The 18,620-nt window shown below is 32.6% G+C and overlaps 1 protein-coding gene across 3 annotated transcripts in view; it reads right to left on the reverse strand.

Annotated features, from left to right (window-relative positions):
* Positions 1 to 3,490: 3,490 nt before the first annotated feature.
* LOC150086692 (ATP-dependent chromatin remodeler CHD5-like) overlaps positions 3,491 to 18,620 on the reverse strand; it is a 683,856-nt gene continuing 668,726 nt past the window's right edge. For all 3 annotated transcript variants that reach the window (XM_090372691.1, XM_090372693.1, XM_090372692.1), the window contains 2 exons: positions 13,948 to 14,042; positions 3,491 to 4,239 (listed from right to left, as the gene is read on the reverse strand). In XM_090372691.1, the coding sequence (XP_090228817.1) occupies positions 3,974 to 4,239; positions 13,948 to 14,042 (361 nt within the window). In that variant the 3' untranslated portion in view covers positions 3,491 to 3,973. The remainder of the gene's footprint in view (positions 4,240 to 13,947; positions 14,043 to 18,620) is intronic.

Below are 18,620 nucleotides of genomic sequence, written 5' to 3' on the forward strand. Positions count from 1 at the left end.
CTACAATCTCTATATTCCAATGGTAATGCTGAAATTTAGTTTAGTAACCTTTAGACAGTGATTAGTACATCAGAATATGAGTATAGGATGAGTTCAATAGCTAAATGCATAATCCTTATTGTAATTTGTAATAATTGTTTTTAATTCAGTTCCAAGAGCATGATAAGTGCATTCTATGCAAAATCTGTTCAGGATTTGTAACAAATTTTGTAAAACATGCAGCAGAGTAAGAAAAATTAGGCGAAATGTCTACAGGTAATTAAAAAAAAAAAAAAAAAAAAAAAAAAATCTAAAATTCCAAAGCATCACAGTATTCTAAACTTAGAATATTTATTGTGATGTTTTTTCTCCATCCATATATTACAATTATTAAATTCTGATAATTGTTAGTATTAGCAACATAGTACAAGGAAGCAAAGCTTTCACCAGCCAAACCCCCCCCCCACAATTTTTCATTCCTTCCAATAATTTCCCCAACCCTTCTTTAAATTTACTCAAACTACCCACTTCCAACAATACGAGACACTTTTTCTCTTTCTCATTTTGGTTATGTTAATCCCAAACTGAACCTGTTTTAAACGTATTGATGTCTGAATCTATGATGCATTCATGCATATATAGTTTTTGAGATCACTAGTAAATCTGATTGTTTAGTCCGACTTACTAGTGGTCAATGTGCATCTTATTATCTTAACTTAATGTTAGACAACTAGCATGCTGTCAAATAGAAAGCTAATTTGTATTATTTTATTGTGTTCTATGAGTTTTACATATACCTCCTTATCAGTAATAAGGTGAACCTCATATTTTAATGTTATATTTGGTAGTCAATTTTTAATGTAAGGATACTAGTTATATAGTGCAAGGGAGTCACAGCAAAAAAAAAGTAGCCAATCTCTGATTGTATATATATAATAAAATTCCATTGAAGCAAATTTCACTGTAATAAAAGTATTTCCACATCCTGAATGACTTCCTTTATTAATACTACTTTATAATTCTTATTTGAATCAAATTAAGTACAACTAGTATATGTATATGTCTCAAAAAATATATATAGTAGTATATGTCTCAAAATTCATCCAGGTATAAAATGTTTGATTATGAAGAAAGAATAATTATGAAGATCATGAAAGATTAGTGCTGGAATAAACAAACACATTTCGTTTCATTAGTCAAATGTGAAACTCATCAATTGCATAATTTTGAATGCACTACATTGTAAATATGGGTTCCAAAGCTGCAAATATGACGTCTGTTATAAAGAGGATCATATTTATGTGGTTTAAGGTTGCTTATTCTATAGACATTCCCATAAATGGTTTGCTCATTCAGCAAAATGCACCAGAATTAGTACCTTACTTCAATTAAGTGCAATCTAAAATCTGTGACATTTTCACTGCTTCATTTATTAGCTGATACTTAAGTAAAATAAAACTGGAAAAGTACTTCTGTATAATAGAAAAAAAAGTGCACTTGAACTTGAAAGAGCACTGCCTCAAGAAGTTCATCATTACAACAGAATTTTAATATATTATAAATTCAACAAGTAACTGTTACTCTGTCATGGTTCACTCACTGTTGTGACCCTTCTTGTGCTGCCAGGATGTTCTCACTGATTGTACTGTTGACTGCCATAGGAAGACTTCATAAAAACTTGGAATTCATTTGAAAAATCCTAAAGTTCTGAATTGAGTTAACCAAATCCACCTTCACACTTTAAATAATTAAAGTATTTCAAATACGTGATATTCTTTTGAACCCTTCTGTAAGTACATTTCCTTATGGTATGTTCATTTTCAAGGTTGTTTCAACAAAGCGTCTATATATATAATGACTGTCTTGAAATTCTATAAATATATGCATCTGTTAACTATTAAAACATAAACAAGTTTTACAGTAAATACCATTAATAGATGGCAGCACAAAAATAGCTTTGAAAATCAAGAGAATATGTGCTTGTTAGCTTCATTTCACTTGTGGAGGTAGAAGCTTATGAAATTGAATTAAGTGATACATAAACAGATGTAGGCCGACCGGGCTAGCCGGGTGGGTAAAGTGCCTGCCTGGCAACCCAAACAAAGGTCGTGGGTTTGAATCCCGCCTCAGGCTTGGATCAGAGTACTGCAAAAACCTTGGGAGGTGCATTATAGCCACAGAAGCCGATGCGCCAATAACTAACTAACAAAAAAAAAAAAAAAAAAAGATGTAGACAATATTATCACATAAAAAAAAAAAAAAAATCAGAAGACTGATTGAGAAAATTCTGAATTTGATAATAATTTCACTCTAATGTTGGACTGTCAAGTCAAAATAAGAATAAATTAATATTTAAAATTATTTTTATGTACATAGTTTTCTTTTTCATTTTGTTAGAGCCTGCAACCAATATCATGAAACTTACTCATTAAAGGGTTAAATAAGAATAAAATTTAAAACAAATGTTAAGTCACTCAAGATTTATTTATGAATTAATATCTGCTTATTATACAAATTAAATGGGAACAAAATGTATACAATTAACTGAATTTTATATTTTATAACTACTTTTAACTTACATATTGCTTAACAAGTTGTGCTGATATGACCCCCCCCCCAAAAATGTGTAAGATATTTCTGTTATAGTAATATTATGGGTTGGTGATTAAGGAAGTGTGATATGGATGCTTTTGTATATTTACTCTAATGACATCAACAAGTGATAATTTAATTTAATTCAAAAGGTAGTTTCAAGTTTTAACCCATTTTGATCATATTTTAATTTATCACAAAGACAGCTCGTTACCACTGGAATATAAAGATGATTCATGAATGAAATGAATACACTTTTTTCCAAACTAATGCATTGTGTTACAGTTTATATTGGATCCCCATATATTTGTAATCAGAATACTTATATATATATATTCATATGTATATATGCCAAAATATAAAACTAACACATACACATTTAATAGCTCTAAATGAAAATCATATAATACAATAAGACTAATTGCTTTTATGTTAGTTAAAAAAACCAAAAAAAAAAAAAAAAAAAAACTCACGATTACTGGTCTGAACAAATAGGAACTTGTATTAATCTTCTGCCTGTGAAGATCTGATATAATAAATCACTTCCAAGTCAGCAAAGTACAAAGTGCAACAAAGCTTTAATATCTTATAAATAGCAGGTACTACACCTACAGGCGATGTAAGAGGTTCATAACAAGTGTATGATGCAATGAAAACTTTGTGCTGTTATAGGTTTGATGTTCGTAGAAAATGAAGTCTTAAAACTAGTATTTTTTTTTTTTTTTATTATTTTTGAAACGGTTTCACATTTTTCACAGAAAAATTAAAATTTTATTGGTGTTCCAACTAGTAGACAGAACAGAGAAACTTTTTTTTTTTCTTTTCTTTTCATTTTTTTTTTTTTTTTTTTTCACCCTTAGCAATATATTAAATACAACGGGCGAAATTTGTAAAAAGGGACAAAGTAGCACGCGGTAACAGGAATAAAATAGCGGACACATTAATACATTTAAGACAAATACAGGACATACACATTGTATTCAACTTCAGCACATCTTTCTGATATAAACCAATAAATAGAATATGGAGGTTTCTTTGTGCACATGAACCGAATTATGCTCCAAGGCAATGAAAGACTGTCACTAAAGATATGCAAACTACATTTAATATTTCACAACATGACCAAGCCAGTTCAGTATCACAAGATTACAAGGGAACATACATACTGTGGAAACAGTATGGCAATGGGGAGGCATCTAAAGATACTAGTGTCTTGTTGCGTGATTTTGCTGCCCCAAGTTACCATAATATACAGCTAGCACAATCTGAAGACTACCTCCCCCATATCGTTGATTCACACCAGTTTTTTCACAGATCAACAGACTTCTTTGGTCCTGCAACAGTCTGTGACCTTCGTAGAATTCCAGAATGCAAAGGATTTTTTTTATATATATATATATAGCTATTTAGGTAAACTTGGCTGTGGTTGGACTGAATTGGGCTGCTGAGGAGTAGCAAAAGCTTGACTCTGGCCCTGTGGAGGACATCCACTTTGACTCATGGAATTCACAGAAGGCTGAGGATGTGGTTGGCCTGTCAACCTTGAAAGGATCCCGCGTTCAGACATTTGGATTCGCTGGGCTACTGGAGGAATACGTGCTAATGTAGCAGGCAAACGACTGACATCAGATTTCATATCACTGAGCAATTCTTCTAACTGGTTGAGCACTACAAAGAAGGATAATTTTATGTTACATTTTACATGCAGGTAAAATATTTCAACCTAAGAATGATATAAACTTCATATTCAGAAATTTAAAATAGGGCAGGAAATAATTTATGTATGAATCTTATAACTAATAGCTTATCATATTATATAATGGAAAGGCAATTTTTCTTTAATGTAACAATTTCAAAAGAATGAAATTTACTCACAGAAAAGTGTAACATGTTATTAAATAAGATTATATAAAATTATTCCAAATTTACTCTGAACATATTTGCTGAGTGAGTGAAGCAAAGATATGGTAAAAATAAAAACACAAATTATACCATGGGGCTAAATTCAGCAAGTGAACAATGTTAGGTTACACTTGACAAGGTGCATTTTTTTACTACCTGTTGTCAAATTTAACCAATGATCAAATAAAATCATAAAATAAAAAGTAAGGATGCTGACACCCAACTAACAAAGGATGAGTCTACCTCCAAAATGAATGAACTAAGGAAAAACAGGAACTTACTAAGCACCACCACCACCACTTTGGGAGGGCATCAATGCTTGTGGGTTCCAAAAAGATCACATTTGATCTGACGTCAAATTTGTCAACTGGTCAAATGCAACACATCTCTATTACCAGAACAAAAACGTGATATCAAGGTCGCTGCCTTCTATAGTTTAAATAAATGAATGCAACAAGAAATATGTAAATATGAGTGTAGACTCTGCCAACCAACAGGTATAAACTTAATGCAAATATGAAAATTAACAATGAAAAACTAAAAAGAAAGAGTTGGATAGAAGAAACATTCAAATCAAAGAGAGGGGACAAAAAAAATGTTACAGACTGTGTTGCACCCATACCAGAAGTGATTTTACTATTAAAGCAAACGTGGTTATGTCTTCATGACTATTGTAGAAATAAAAACACTATGCTACAGAGCTAAATGCATTAAGTGAATGAAACATTACTTGGCAAAATACAATTTTGCTACCTGACTTTCAAGTTAACCAACGATCAAATAAAATCAAATCAAGGAAATAAAAAGTGAGGATAGCACTTACCATCAGCAGTGTAAATGGACGACTCTGCCTAAGGAGATGCATACTCACACCTCCACTAAAGACCAAGTACTATACTACCTCCACAATGAATGAACTTATATTAATTAACTAAAATAAAGACAGAGAACCCTCAAGCACCACTTCTTTAGGAATTATCAATGCTTATGGGCTGCAAAGGGGTCAGACCTCAATGGGTGTCCATATATGAACTGAATACCAATTGAAAAAAAAAAAAAAAAAAAAAACAAACTAAACTTGAAAACGTCATGGCTACCATCCTCTATAGTTTAAACAAATGAACATAACAAACAAAATGCAAATTAACCTTAAAAACTATTTCTATCAAGGCTTAGGAGGCATAACTACATTTGTTTTAGCAGTAAAGTTACTTTTGATATGGATGTGACACGGTCCATGACATCATTTGGTTCAATTCGCTCTACTGAATTTTATTATGAATTAGCTTTCAAGGTTAATTTGCATATTGTTTGTCAAGTCCAGACCTTCTAAGCCATTCTTCATACATATATCAATTTGCATATATCACTGATCCGGTTGCCTTTCTTTAACACCTTTGCTGCTGGTTTGACCTATGAACTGAATTCAAAAATTATAGGATTGAGTCAGAATGGAGATGGCACCAAAATTTATGCTTTCGACTCTGCTTTTCTTCAAAACAGAAGAAAATAGTTCTCAAAGTTAGGTGGTTTCTCATCCAAGTGGATTAAAAACCCAGTGATGCACATGTGTCAATACGAAAATAGTGGGTTAAACTTCTCTAAAAGTTCTATGTATTTTTTTTTTTAAGTATGGTTTCCAGACCTGAATACAATATTCCAAATGTAGTCAAACCATCATCTTATAGAGGGAAAACCTCTATACAAGACTCCAGAGAGAACCTCTATACAAGACCCTCTAGGGAGAACCTCTAGACATCCTTCTCCTTATAGCAAAGGTTCTATAAATTATGAATGGGACACCACATGCCTTCCTAGCTGCCTGTTTAAACTGCAGTGTTCCTATTACTTAAACCTTTTTACTTTTTAAAAGACACTGTTTTAGCTTTCATTAAACTAATCTTGCAAACAGAACCTCTTCCTGATGGCAACATTTTCTCCAAGTCAGCTAGATGGCTCTATACTTGCCCTTCTTTTCAATCAACATAAAAATTTCCTTCCCTATGCCGATATCCTACTCTTTTGGTCCATTAAAATTAACATTAAAGCTTGACCCTCTCACATGAGAATATTTTGAACCTGTCATCAAAAATTTCTAAATTCTTTAATCTAGGGCTGATCTCCTCTTGAAAAATATATTTTTAATTCAGCTCATAAATCCATATGCATGGATATCCATGCAAATCCCAATAAATCAACTCCATATACTTCATGGAGTTGATTTAACCTTTAAATACTATATTACAGCGCCAATAATAAAAAGAAAAAAAGAGCACATACACAACATACTTAAATCCTTTTAATTTCTCAAGTTAGACTTAAATTAATGAAAAAGTACATCAACATTTATACTTTCTTTACAGTTTTATATGTCCCCTTGTATGATTTCTTCCTGCTCCTTTCAACTTGAAGCGTTTGTTAAATCATGGATCTTAAAGTGTGTATGTACACACACAAACTCTTCTTTAACTTTTCAAGAGAAGTGCTGAAGAATTTACGATGCCCTAATCTTTCACTGGTGCTAAACTTATTTCTCAATGTAACTGAATGTCAAACCTAATTAATTCCCCCACACATGTCTGTGTGGGGGACACTGCCCAAGATTAATTACATATAGGTTGAAGTAAGGTTAAATGTTATACAAACTTCAATAAAGAATTTTCATTAAAACTCCATCTTAATGTTAGAACTACATGCAAACAACACAACAGCACTTAAAATAAGCACTCAAAGAATTACTTCAGTTAAACCCCAAACATGAAAGGTACTAGAACATGCAGCATAGTGTCAGCATTAAAGGCTGAAAAGAAAAAAGATAATTATTGATGATGGACTTACAATTTCTATAGATCTTAATTTTCAGGGAATAATATGGGCCATATTATTCAGAGGTATAAGAGCTTATGACCCAGTTGTGACTTATTTACACAATATGAGAGATGCCGAGAGGTGTACTTCTTAGATGTAAAAATTTCAGGGCAGAAAACCTCAAACTGTATAAAATTCAAACTATGAAATTGTTTATACATCAATCACAACTGAGTCACCAACTCTTACACCCTAGTTGACTACCCGCTCACCAAATGAGGCCAAATAGCTTTGAAACAGTGCTGCACAGGTGGTGATACTCAATGGAGAATAAATAACAGGAGAATTTTCTAATGAGGAAGTCTTACTTATTTGAAGTATAAGTGGATGGCAAGTGGAAATTTTTTCATTTTGTGAAGGATTTCACAATATGAGAGGTTATAATAATGATGTATAACATACAAACTTCAGTTTGTCTTAAAATTCAACTATACAATGATGCATTTGCAATAAACAATGTTATAGTTTGAGAGTAGAATGCCTACTCTAAAATTTTATTAGTCTAAGAAGTACACCTTGTGGCATTTCTCATATTGTATCATAAATACAGTGAAACTTCTCCTAACGGACACCTCTCGTTAACGGACATCTCTCTACAACGGACATTTTCAAATTCCCCAACTCACCTCCATTGGTTTTAACGTGTTTGCAGCTTCTGTCTAGCGGACATTCTCTGTAACGGACGTGGACAGGCAATCTGCACTGTTTCGTTTAGATTAGCACTTAATTTGATCTCCCCATAACGGATAGCGGGCGAGCTCACGGCCCTTTTTCCAGGAACTTTTCTTCCACGTATTGCCTCAATCATGTGTTTATTTTCTATTTCCGATTCTCTGAATTTTATCAAGGTTTAGGTTGCGGTTCTAAACCCATTTTCAAGAATTTTAAGGCACATGTAAAACTTCTGATGAATTCGGTGTGTGCAGGGGGGGGGTGATTTGGTCGGCCTTTCATCTTTTCAGTTTCAGTTTTCAGTTTTGTTCAGTGTCGTGTGAAGTGCACAATGTATTCTCGTAAACATTTAACTTTAAAAGATAAAAGTCGAACTCATTAATGCGTATGATCGGCAAAAAAATAGTGTTCGCAATCTCGCTGCAAAATTCAAAATCGGGAAGACGCAGGTAAGCGACATCTTAAAGAAAAAAAAAAAAAATGAACTGCTCAAACAATTTTGGCAACACGGAAATGATCAGGTTCAAAAATCATTCCCGAAAACTGTTGGACTTCAAATTGACAATGCTACGTACAAGTGGTTTTGTCGCGCACATGCTAAAAAAATTCCCATTAACGGGCCTATTATTAGGGAAAAGGCTTTGGAGGTTGCGAAATCAATGGGAGTAAATGAGTTGAAAGCTTCTGTGGGATGGCTAGACAAGTTCAAAACTCGGCATAAAATTTCTTGGAAAACCGTAAGTGGTGAAGGTGGATCTGTTGATACTGGGATTGTAACAGAGTGGACCATCAAATTGGAAGATTCATGTCGTGATTTTGAAGCTAAGGATATTTACAACTGTGATGAAACAGGGTTGTTTTTTAAAGCTCTTCCTGAAAAAAACAATGAGTCTAAAAAACGAAAAGTGCCAGTGCGGAAAAATTTCTAAGGAACGCTTGACTGTACTATTGTGTACAAATATGCTGGGGGACTTTGAACAACCTCTTATTATAGGAAAACCACAAAATCCTCGTTGTTTCAAGGGCATAAAGTTGAATCTTTTGAATGTTGATTGGAAGTCTAATAAAAAAGCGTGGATGACACGAGATATCATGAGCGAATGGATAAGTCACTTTAACCAAAACATGATTCGTCAAAACAGAAAAATTATTCTTTTCATGGATAATGCTGCATCTGACCCGCACATTGAATTGTCCAACATTCAAATCGTTTTTCTGCCACCAAACACATCTCCAGAGTGCCAGCCCTTGGATCAAGGGATAATAAAAAATTTTAAACTTCACTACAGAAAACATGTTTTAAGACATCTCATTGCAAACATGAACGACGTAACATGTGCGAGTGACTTCGCAAATAAACTCAGCATCCTAGATGCGATTCAATGGATTTCCTCTTCAGTAAATGCAATTAGAAAAGAAACTGCCGTGAACTGTTTTGTAAAGTCTGGCTTCTCAAACGCAAAAATTGAAGTTGCGAACAGCAATGTGGAGCACCAAGAAGAACAAGAACTTCAACATCTATTGATAATGTACGATACTTCAGCTACAAGTGACCCTGGCTACAAAGATATAGATTCGAACCTCACTACAGAAGATGGTGCTATAGATATTAACGACATTATCATCGATATTTTTCAAGAAGTTCCTCATGAGGATGAAGAAATGGATGGAGGTCATTCTGTCGAAGAACATATTAACGACGAACCACCGATGAAAACGGAAGAAGCGCTCATACAAATCAATCGTTTAAAAATGTTTTTCGCCGCTGAAGAAGATACTGAAGGACTTTCGATGGTTTCTTCACTCCAAACAAATGTTGAAAACAAAATTATCAGCCGGAAGAAGGTGCAGAAGAAAATAAGTGATTACTGTATGTATTTTTCTTAAGATAAAGTCATAATATGCATAGCACAATTGTATGTATATTATTTACAAAAATACAGTATTGTGCAAAATCTGTATATAATTTAATTTAATTTTACATTAAACGTTTAACGAATTTTCTTTATCTCTTGTGTATGTAATTGTATATTATTTACAAAAATATTGTTCAAAATCTGTATATATTTTAATTTAATTTTACATTAAACGTTTAACGATTTTTCTTTCTTTCTTTTTTTTTTTCTCCCTCAGACTTCTTGTTAGCGGACACTTCTCTCTAACGGACACATTTTCGTTCCCCATGGCTGTCCGGTAAAGGGAAGTTTCACTGTAAATAGATAAAATAGACAGAAAAGGTTATTGGTTTTCGGTCATTAATCTATGATATTTAAAAATTGAAGGTGAGGAGAACTTAACATATCTGAGTTTTTGAACAATTTCCGCAAGAATCGATTAAATTTTTCATGGAGGAAATTGATGCCGACCAGTTTATTATTGTTTATACATTCATATTTATGTAATTGTTTGAACGTATCTATATCTTCATTACTTCATAAATTTAATTATTTGATTATAAATTGTTTTAGATAAGATCTGGTGAATTACTGAAACACATTCATCACCATTCCTCGAAAGTGTAAAAATAACCCGAACAAATTCTACGTGTGTGGCTCTTTCCTAACTAAATCATAAAGGCACAAAGTCATGATGGATATTCAGAAAATTTACTGTTTACACCCTGGCTGTACTAGGTGATTAGAATATGGTGTGGGCACAATGTTATTTGTGCTGCTTGTTTGAACGAATTACATGATTGGTTGAATAAGAGGAAAAAGTCAATGTCATTTACTGTATGCATGATACAGAGGGAGCCAAAAGACCTCAAATCAAAGAGCTTATGCAGGATGAAAGCTTTGAAAAATGTCTCATTAGAACTAAAAATATGGCAGGCTTTTTTCATATGGCTTTGCAAAAACCTTTTAGGTAACCAAAAGTTTCCAGCATATAAAAAGCTGATCAATGTATATAAAGAATGGAATGTTATATGTCAATACTTTTTTCTTTTGCATTTAGACTTCCTTCCTGAAAATTTTGTAACAGTAAGTGATGAGCAGGGTGAATGATTCCATCAAGACATTAAGTCAACAGAAAATTGCTAACAGAGTTTCTAGAATGAAAGTATGCTGGCAGTTTACTGCTGGATGTTGTACTGCAATGTTCTGGACAGCATGTGTAAAAGAAAACCATCTGCACAACAGTCTTTTAAATTGTAGCCAGTCTCATGTTTTGTACGTATAATTTTTACTTAGTATAAGACAGAGCTACGATGCTCAATACGTTCTATGTTGTATTTCAATATTTGTTGTTATTTGGTTTTTAGGAGCATTAGCAACTAAGGCCATATTGTTCTGGGGATGTGCGGTGGTCATTCCCTGACCTTTCTGCATCCTCCGTATTTGGTGGTTACGGGCTTGAACCCCGGTCTAATCAAGAAGCGTGTGCTACGCACTGCTGCTCCTGCCCACCTGGCTATGGCGGCCCCCTTCAATATTTGTAGAAGAATAAGAGAAATTTATTTCAATATGATATGTAGAACACTTCCTAATGCCACTCTCCAGAAAAATAAATGAAAATAAAATCAATGCAAAATGATTAAAGTAATAAAACTAATTAAAAAACAATTAAAACAAGTTCAATGCAAATTTTGAAAAAAGAATTTCCTTCCTTAAATTTTGAAAAAGACTTTCCTTCCTTTCTTAAGGAAAGTCTTTTTTTCAAAATTTGTGTTGAATTTGTTTTAATTTTTAATTGTTTTTAATTAATTTTATTATTGTAATCATTTTGCATTAACTTTATTTTCATTTATTTGCTGGAGAGTGTCTTTAGGAAGTGTTCTATGTATCATTTTTACATTTAATGCAAACATCTTAACTTGTACCAATATTATCAGCAGTTATATTACAAAATTATACAAAGCAAAATATTAAGCATGCATTTGAAATAAGCATGCAAAACTGGTTTTGAAAAGTGTGTTTACATCTTTGATGAAAAAAAAAAAAAAGTTTCACTTTATTGACCAGTGTTATTTGCTTTATTACTAGGTCCTCACTCAGTAATAAAAAAAATTCTAAGGCTTGAAGTGCACTTAAAGTGTCTTGAGAAAATTATACTCCTTTGGAGTGTAATTTTCTCAGTATAATATACATTCAATACACTTTAAGGCCATTTGAATTGCTGTTAATATGACAGGGTATATGTGAATGTGTCCATCAACTATTGGGTCAATGTGACATTTTGGAAAAATCATGACTAATTATGGCATGGGTGTCTTTTGTTAGCTTGCCCTACAACGTAGCTGGAAACTAATCTTTGTAGTTATTAGGAAAACCTGTTTCCATAATAAATGCAAGGAATTATGTTTCCATAATTTATGCATATATAAATACATATATAAATGATGCTTCTGCATTACTTGTACATTAATAGTATGGATTATAAAAGCAAGTTTCATTACTTACTAAATAATTAGACTGAAATGTATTTGGTTTGTCTTAAAATTCAACTATGTAGTAATGATGCATTTTCACTAAACAATGTCATAGTTTCCCTAAAATTTACTATGGAATTTGTCAAAAGATGAGTATAATAAGCCAAGATCCAATGGATTAGCCATAAAATAGAAAGATCTAACACTGCCTTTTTAAAATGGGTGATAACAAAGAGCACACAAACAAATCAACAGCAGAAAGAGTTCATATAATTTCTGGGAAAGTATATGCTCCCTGGGTAATGTTTGAATTTGGCAAATTCAAGCACTGCTAAGTTTTAACTGTAGTAATTTCTGAAAAGTTTTAGTAGACCAATTAAGGCCACAAGGCATAAGAGATATATGAATCAGACTTTTTCCATTGCTGAGTTGGATAGCATTTTGCAGGATGTAAACCACCAAAGTTTGTGGGAACAACACTGTGAAATCTTTAAAGTCCACACTGTGAAGTCCAAAGAGTTTCTTCAATCCAGATAGGTATTAAACTTAGGTCTTTTTCATATAGTGTGGAATAAAAAGAAGTTATAACCACTGTGATAACTGTGAGGGCATCAACATTGATGGAAATCATATTGGGGTCACATAAATGGAAATTTCCAAGATAGTATAAGAGCAAGCAGCTATTTTCAAAGTAATGGAGCAAGCAGCTCCATTACTTTGAAAATGATTTAAACAAGGACAGTGGTAAAATAAACGGAATACAGATGTCCCAGTTCTTAGGAACTGGTTAAATTTTGGCATTTCATACAGGAGGGGAAAAAAAAAAAAAAAAAGCACACACAATGCAAAAAAAAAAAAAAAAGAAGGGAGGGAAGGGAAGAGATGCCAGGGCACAAGTTTTTAAAAATGAATGAAAAAATACCATCAGAGCCTGGAGATCTCATGGTATTAAAATTATTCAGGATTCTTTCTGTTGAGAATCCAAAGAACTGGATGGGATGTATTTGGCATGGTTATATCATCTTTAAATGCCACAGCCTTTTAAGCAGGACAAGTAAATGGAATCTGCACTGTTTCATATAAGATTTACCAATATCATCAGTGTAAGAGTTAGAGGAAAAGTAAAAGGTGAGTAGGCAAGCTTTGTCTTTAGATTTAGATGCACTGAACCATGAAGATGAAAGAGAGGTGAAAGTAAGACAAGGCAAAGTTGCAGCCATTGGTTTTAGTAAGGGACCAGAAAGTCCAATTGCTATTTGTCGAGAGAGAAGTTTCTCAACAATGAATTTTTAATATTCGGTTTGGATTTATTAATAACTTGAGTTTAGATAGAAAATGAAATCAGAGATTCTGTTATGATGAAGAATGAAAAACTGACTGTAGGATGGATGTTGCTTATTACTGCAGAACAATCAAATCTGTGTACAGATTCAGCAAATGCACATCTTACAACTAAAATATGTTCACAGTATAGTAACTAAGAAGCACAATACAATACAAATAACACATCCTTATAAAAATATATATCTAAAGATAACAAGCAGCAATATTAATGGCCAATTTACCTTTATGAAGAACTGCATTTGCAGGTTTGTTGCCAGCTAATGATTCTTTTGATAAATGTTGATGAGATTCTGCTAGACATTCTAATTCAGCAAACCTAGGAAACAAGAATATTGTTCTATTAAGTATAAAATATTGAATTATACATTGAGATCAAGTATGTTTTAGTAATTTTTTCATATTTAATATTATATAAAACACATGAACTTTTTATGTGGTTTGCTGATGGGCTTCCTATCAGTGTAATTAAATAACCATGCATGATATAGAAGCTAAACTAAAGTAAAATATTCCAAGTATAGCATTTGGTGAATCTACAATTGAATAGTAGGATACAGTAAGCATACATGTCAAAATATCAAATAAAATATCAATATATCAAGATGTTTAATATAAAGAATTAACAAATGAAATGTAAAACAAATGAGATACTGTAGAAAGATCTCATCCAACAAAACAATAACTGCTGACTGTAGCATTCTTAGTTAACGGTTAATATATTTCTATTAATTTCTTTTAATTTTTATTAATCCCGGGACTCTATTCTTGTGTACTAATTAGATTTTATATATAGCACATATATTGATCACAATTTACGTTAAACATTCTAAGAACAGCTGAATCTATTCAAACTGTATTCACTTGACATAAAATGAAGCCATTGGGACAATCATAAAATAAATGGAGTTATATGTGGTACAGTGAAGACATTCCCAGACTCGTATATTAAATGCATGATCCAAAAGCTCAAAGTACTCTCCTTGAGTAGCAATGAAGTTTTGCCACTATTTGTACAACCGCTGGTAACGGTTGGGGAATTGTTCTGGCTATAGAAGCATTCTTCAGTTGCATTGATAACCTAGTGTTTGCTACAGAAACAAAACCCTGTAAATGTTTCATTTTCAGGGGAAAAAAATACAATGAAGGTCAGTGAGTAAGAGTAATGTGGTACCACAACAATATTGTGTTTATTGAGCTCTTGTTGTATGAGAACTGTGGTGTGCAGTGCATTGTTGTGCAAAAACTTACATTTTGTTGCCGGCTGATCTAGACGCTTTGCCATACTGCTTTTTGAAGTTGTTGTGACAGCAGCACTTATCTTTCCTTACTCACAGTGGTACCTTGAGCAATGAATTCATAGTGCATAATACTGCAATGGTAAAAAAAAAATCTTTCACTCTCCTTTTCTACCTGCCTTGTCAACAATTTTTTAATCATAACAATCAGGAGATTTCCAAGTCAATGATTCATGCCCTGTTTGCAGGTAGTAGAGAAAACAGTCTTGTTCCCAGTGATAAATTCTGGACACAACAGATCAATGTCAGCTACAATTATCAGATTGCTGCAAACAAATATTCATTCATTGCATTGTCAGTAAGCTTCCAAGACATCACTTGCTGAGCATCCCAATAAAAATTTAGTCTTCACTTTTATTACACTTTCAGTATGAAATATTAAAGGCTCCTGCAAGTTTAACAACACACACAACGGTTCTGATGCATAAGTTATCTGGCTGTCTAAAATTTTTTTTTTTTTTGAAATTTCAGCAGTTATTTCAATGACAAAATACCACCATAAGATAGTTTACCAGTATAGTATGCTTTTAAACATTAGCTTACCTAATATTTTCTGCCTGTGGATTTCTGTTCAGATTGTGTTTTAGACATCAACTGATTATGATTTCTTTGCACCTCTTCAGAAATGTGGAGTCAAAGCTTTATTTATAATAATGACACTACTGTTCAGATTTGGGGGTATCAAGAGTATTTCCAAAAATGTATCAGAAAGAGAAAATGTGAATTCAGTTTTTTTTTTCACCTGGATGAATATTCTTTGCCATGCTCAGCATTGCTATGAGGCCAATATGGTTTGGAATAATTTGTTTTATTTCATGCTTTCCTCATGCACTTGTCAGTTCAAGTGCATGAGGAAGGACTACTCCTGACCAAGGACTACTCCACATCAATTTTTTCTTCCTTCATAATAGCATATGGTATGTTCTTACACTGAAATTCACATAAATGATCTTCAAAAATCTATTTCTTTACCTTCAATGGTATTAAGAAATACTGAAAACATTTTTTTCTTTTTTTTCTTTTTTTGCAAAATCAATAATTTGTTTCAAAAAATTGGTTCTCTGAATATGATTATATTTAATTTGATGCTTCCAAAAAAAACTCAGTTGGCAATTTTCTAACTATTTGGAGTTTGGAGCTAGCAGGATTTCAACTGCTATAAAGAAACAACTTATGAATTCACAATAAAAAGTTAGCTCTCATACAGTTTTTGCTATGAGTGTATTAAATATTTGAAATTGCAAAACGTCACTGGATCGTATCAGTATATAATTACCCCGAGAGTACAATGTATAAACTTGCACTAATGTTTGCTTATTTATTTTTTTTTTTAAACAGTATTTAAGATATTACCATGTCAACTTGTTTTGATGTTTATGAGTACTGTCTCTGTACTTGTCACTTCACTCATTGGTCGTGGCGCCTCCGTAGCCAGGTGGGAAGGAGCAGCAGTGTGTAGCACACGTGTCTTGATTAGACCGGGGTTCGAGCCCGTCACCACCAAATACGGAGGATGCGGAAAGGTCAGGGAATGACCACTGCATATTCCCGGAGCAATATGGCCTTAGTTGCTAATGCTCCTAAAAACCAAATAACCAACCAACTCATTGGTCTTTTGTAATTGTGATTAACAAGGAAGGCAATGTTTTGGTTTGCATTTCTAGACTTCAAGGTTTCAGGACATGAAAACAGAAAACTTTAATTATATTAGTTTTTAAGCAACTTTTAAGTTCCCTTATTAATCTCTGTTGCTTTCTAAGTGGAGAGAGGGTATCACCTTTGGGGCCATAATGTAATGTGTTGCAACAGAAATGAAAACCTGCAGAATAAAGTCAGCTTTTTTTTTTTTAAAGATAACTGAATAATTGTGGCAAACTAATCTCAGGCATTTATCATGGAAGTATTCTTTAATTAGATTAAGAAAAAATTCACAGGATTTTTTAAAAATTTCAAATTTAATGCAGTTTTACTATTTTTTGAGAAAAGAAAAGGATGGGGGGAAAAATTTGTTTTTGAGTAAGATGGAGATTAGTTAAATCAAGTAAAAAAGACGGGTTCTTTATCGTAAATCTGGAGAGATGGCTGCTATGTATTAAGATACAACCATAGATTGTTTACTAGTACAATATGCTTTCAAACATTAGTTTATCTAGGAATTTTCTGTTGTTTTTTGTGGACTTATGGGTGCATCAGCATCTGTGGCTATAATGTGCCATGCTTATGGTACAAGAGTGTTGCTGATCAGAAAATTTTTCTATCTGTAGATTTTCTATCTGTTTGGGTTGTCTGTTAGACACCAACTCATTATGAGAACTTCAATGAAGATACTTTTGCAGATTCTGCCTTGAAATGTTGAGTTAGTTGTTTATAACAATGGCCCTGTTGTCTAGATTTGGCTGTCAAGAGCAGTTCCAAAGTTTCATTAGAAAGAGACAATCTCAGCTGAATATTTCTTTTGTTTTACCTCCTGAATATCCTCCCATGCTCAGCCTGCTAAAATGCAAAGTTCTTTTCTTTGAGGAGTTCATTAATTTGTCTTTTTTTTTTCCAAAACTTCTTTTGGATAATGAACTGGATTTGCCCTGCTACTCCAGTTTTCAGACCTACCACAACATGATCATTATCAACACTATGTACCCAGACAGTTTTCCAAAGGAATGCCACATATTTTTCGAAGATGATGATGGTAATACTGTGACATCTAAATCATCATCTTTGAACAGTGGCACTGAGAGCACATCACTTCTGACTTGACAACTTATTTTTAATAGGAAAACTCACCATAATGGGATATAGCTTGAAATCACTTTGATTACTAACATCTGTAGATTAAAAATGGAATATTTTTTAGAGCTATCACTACTTCTTCTTTCCCTCTCCACAATTTCTAAGAATGCCTGATATTTTTGTTATTCCACATCCACACTTTATTTTGGCATTTCACAATCAGGAAGCATATTTTTGAACAATGTGCCACTTGCATGATTAGCACAGCTCAGATGAATATGTTTTACAATATGTGATGTGAATCATTTTGAAAAATATTATACCCATTTTTTGCATTTCTTTCTACATACTACACATTGTTCTTATACTTATCTGTTTGCAAATGTCCGATTTTATTGCATTTCCAAGCATTTGAAATTAAAAATCACATATATGTATCGTATACAAAGCAAATGTATTACCTTTTCTGAATTTTATGATACATGGAAAATCTTGCACATATATCTTACTTCCTTGCCAATTTACTTGATGGATATTGTTAATTAGTTTACACCATACAAAAAAAAAAAAAAAAAAAAAGTGTGTGTGTGTACATAGTTGAAACTCTTTACAGTAACCCCCCAGGGAAATGAAAAAAATGACTGTTATATCAAAAGGTCATTATATCAATAGTTCAATAAATATGCAAAAGAACAGACAAGTCTAAACGTTTTAATGTAATTCTACTAATAAAATATAGAATACTATATTTATAATAAAATACTATAATAAAATATAAAATACTAATAAAATATAACCTAATTAAAAATATGTACTCTGAATGTACAATAAAAAAAAAAAAAAAAAGAAAAAAAAAAAAAGAAGAAGATTGC

This window comes from Mastigoproctus giganteus, chromosome 4, assembly GCF_048544385.1.
Source record: "Mastigoproctus giganteus isolate SK-2022 chromosome 4, ASM4854438v1, whole genome shotgun sequence".
Taxonomy (NCBI): Eukaryota; Metazoa; Arthropoda; class Arachnida; order Uropygi; family Thelyphonidae; genus Mastigoproctus; species Mastigoproctus giganteus.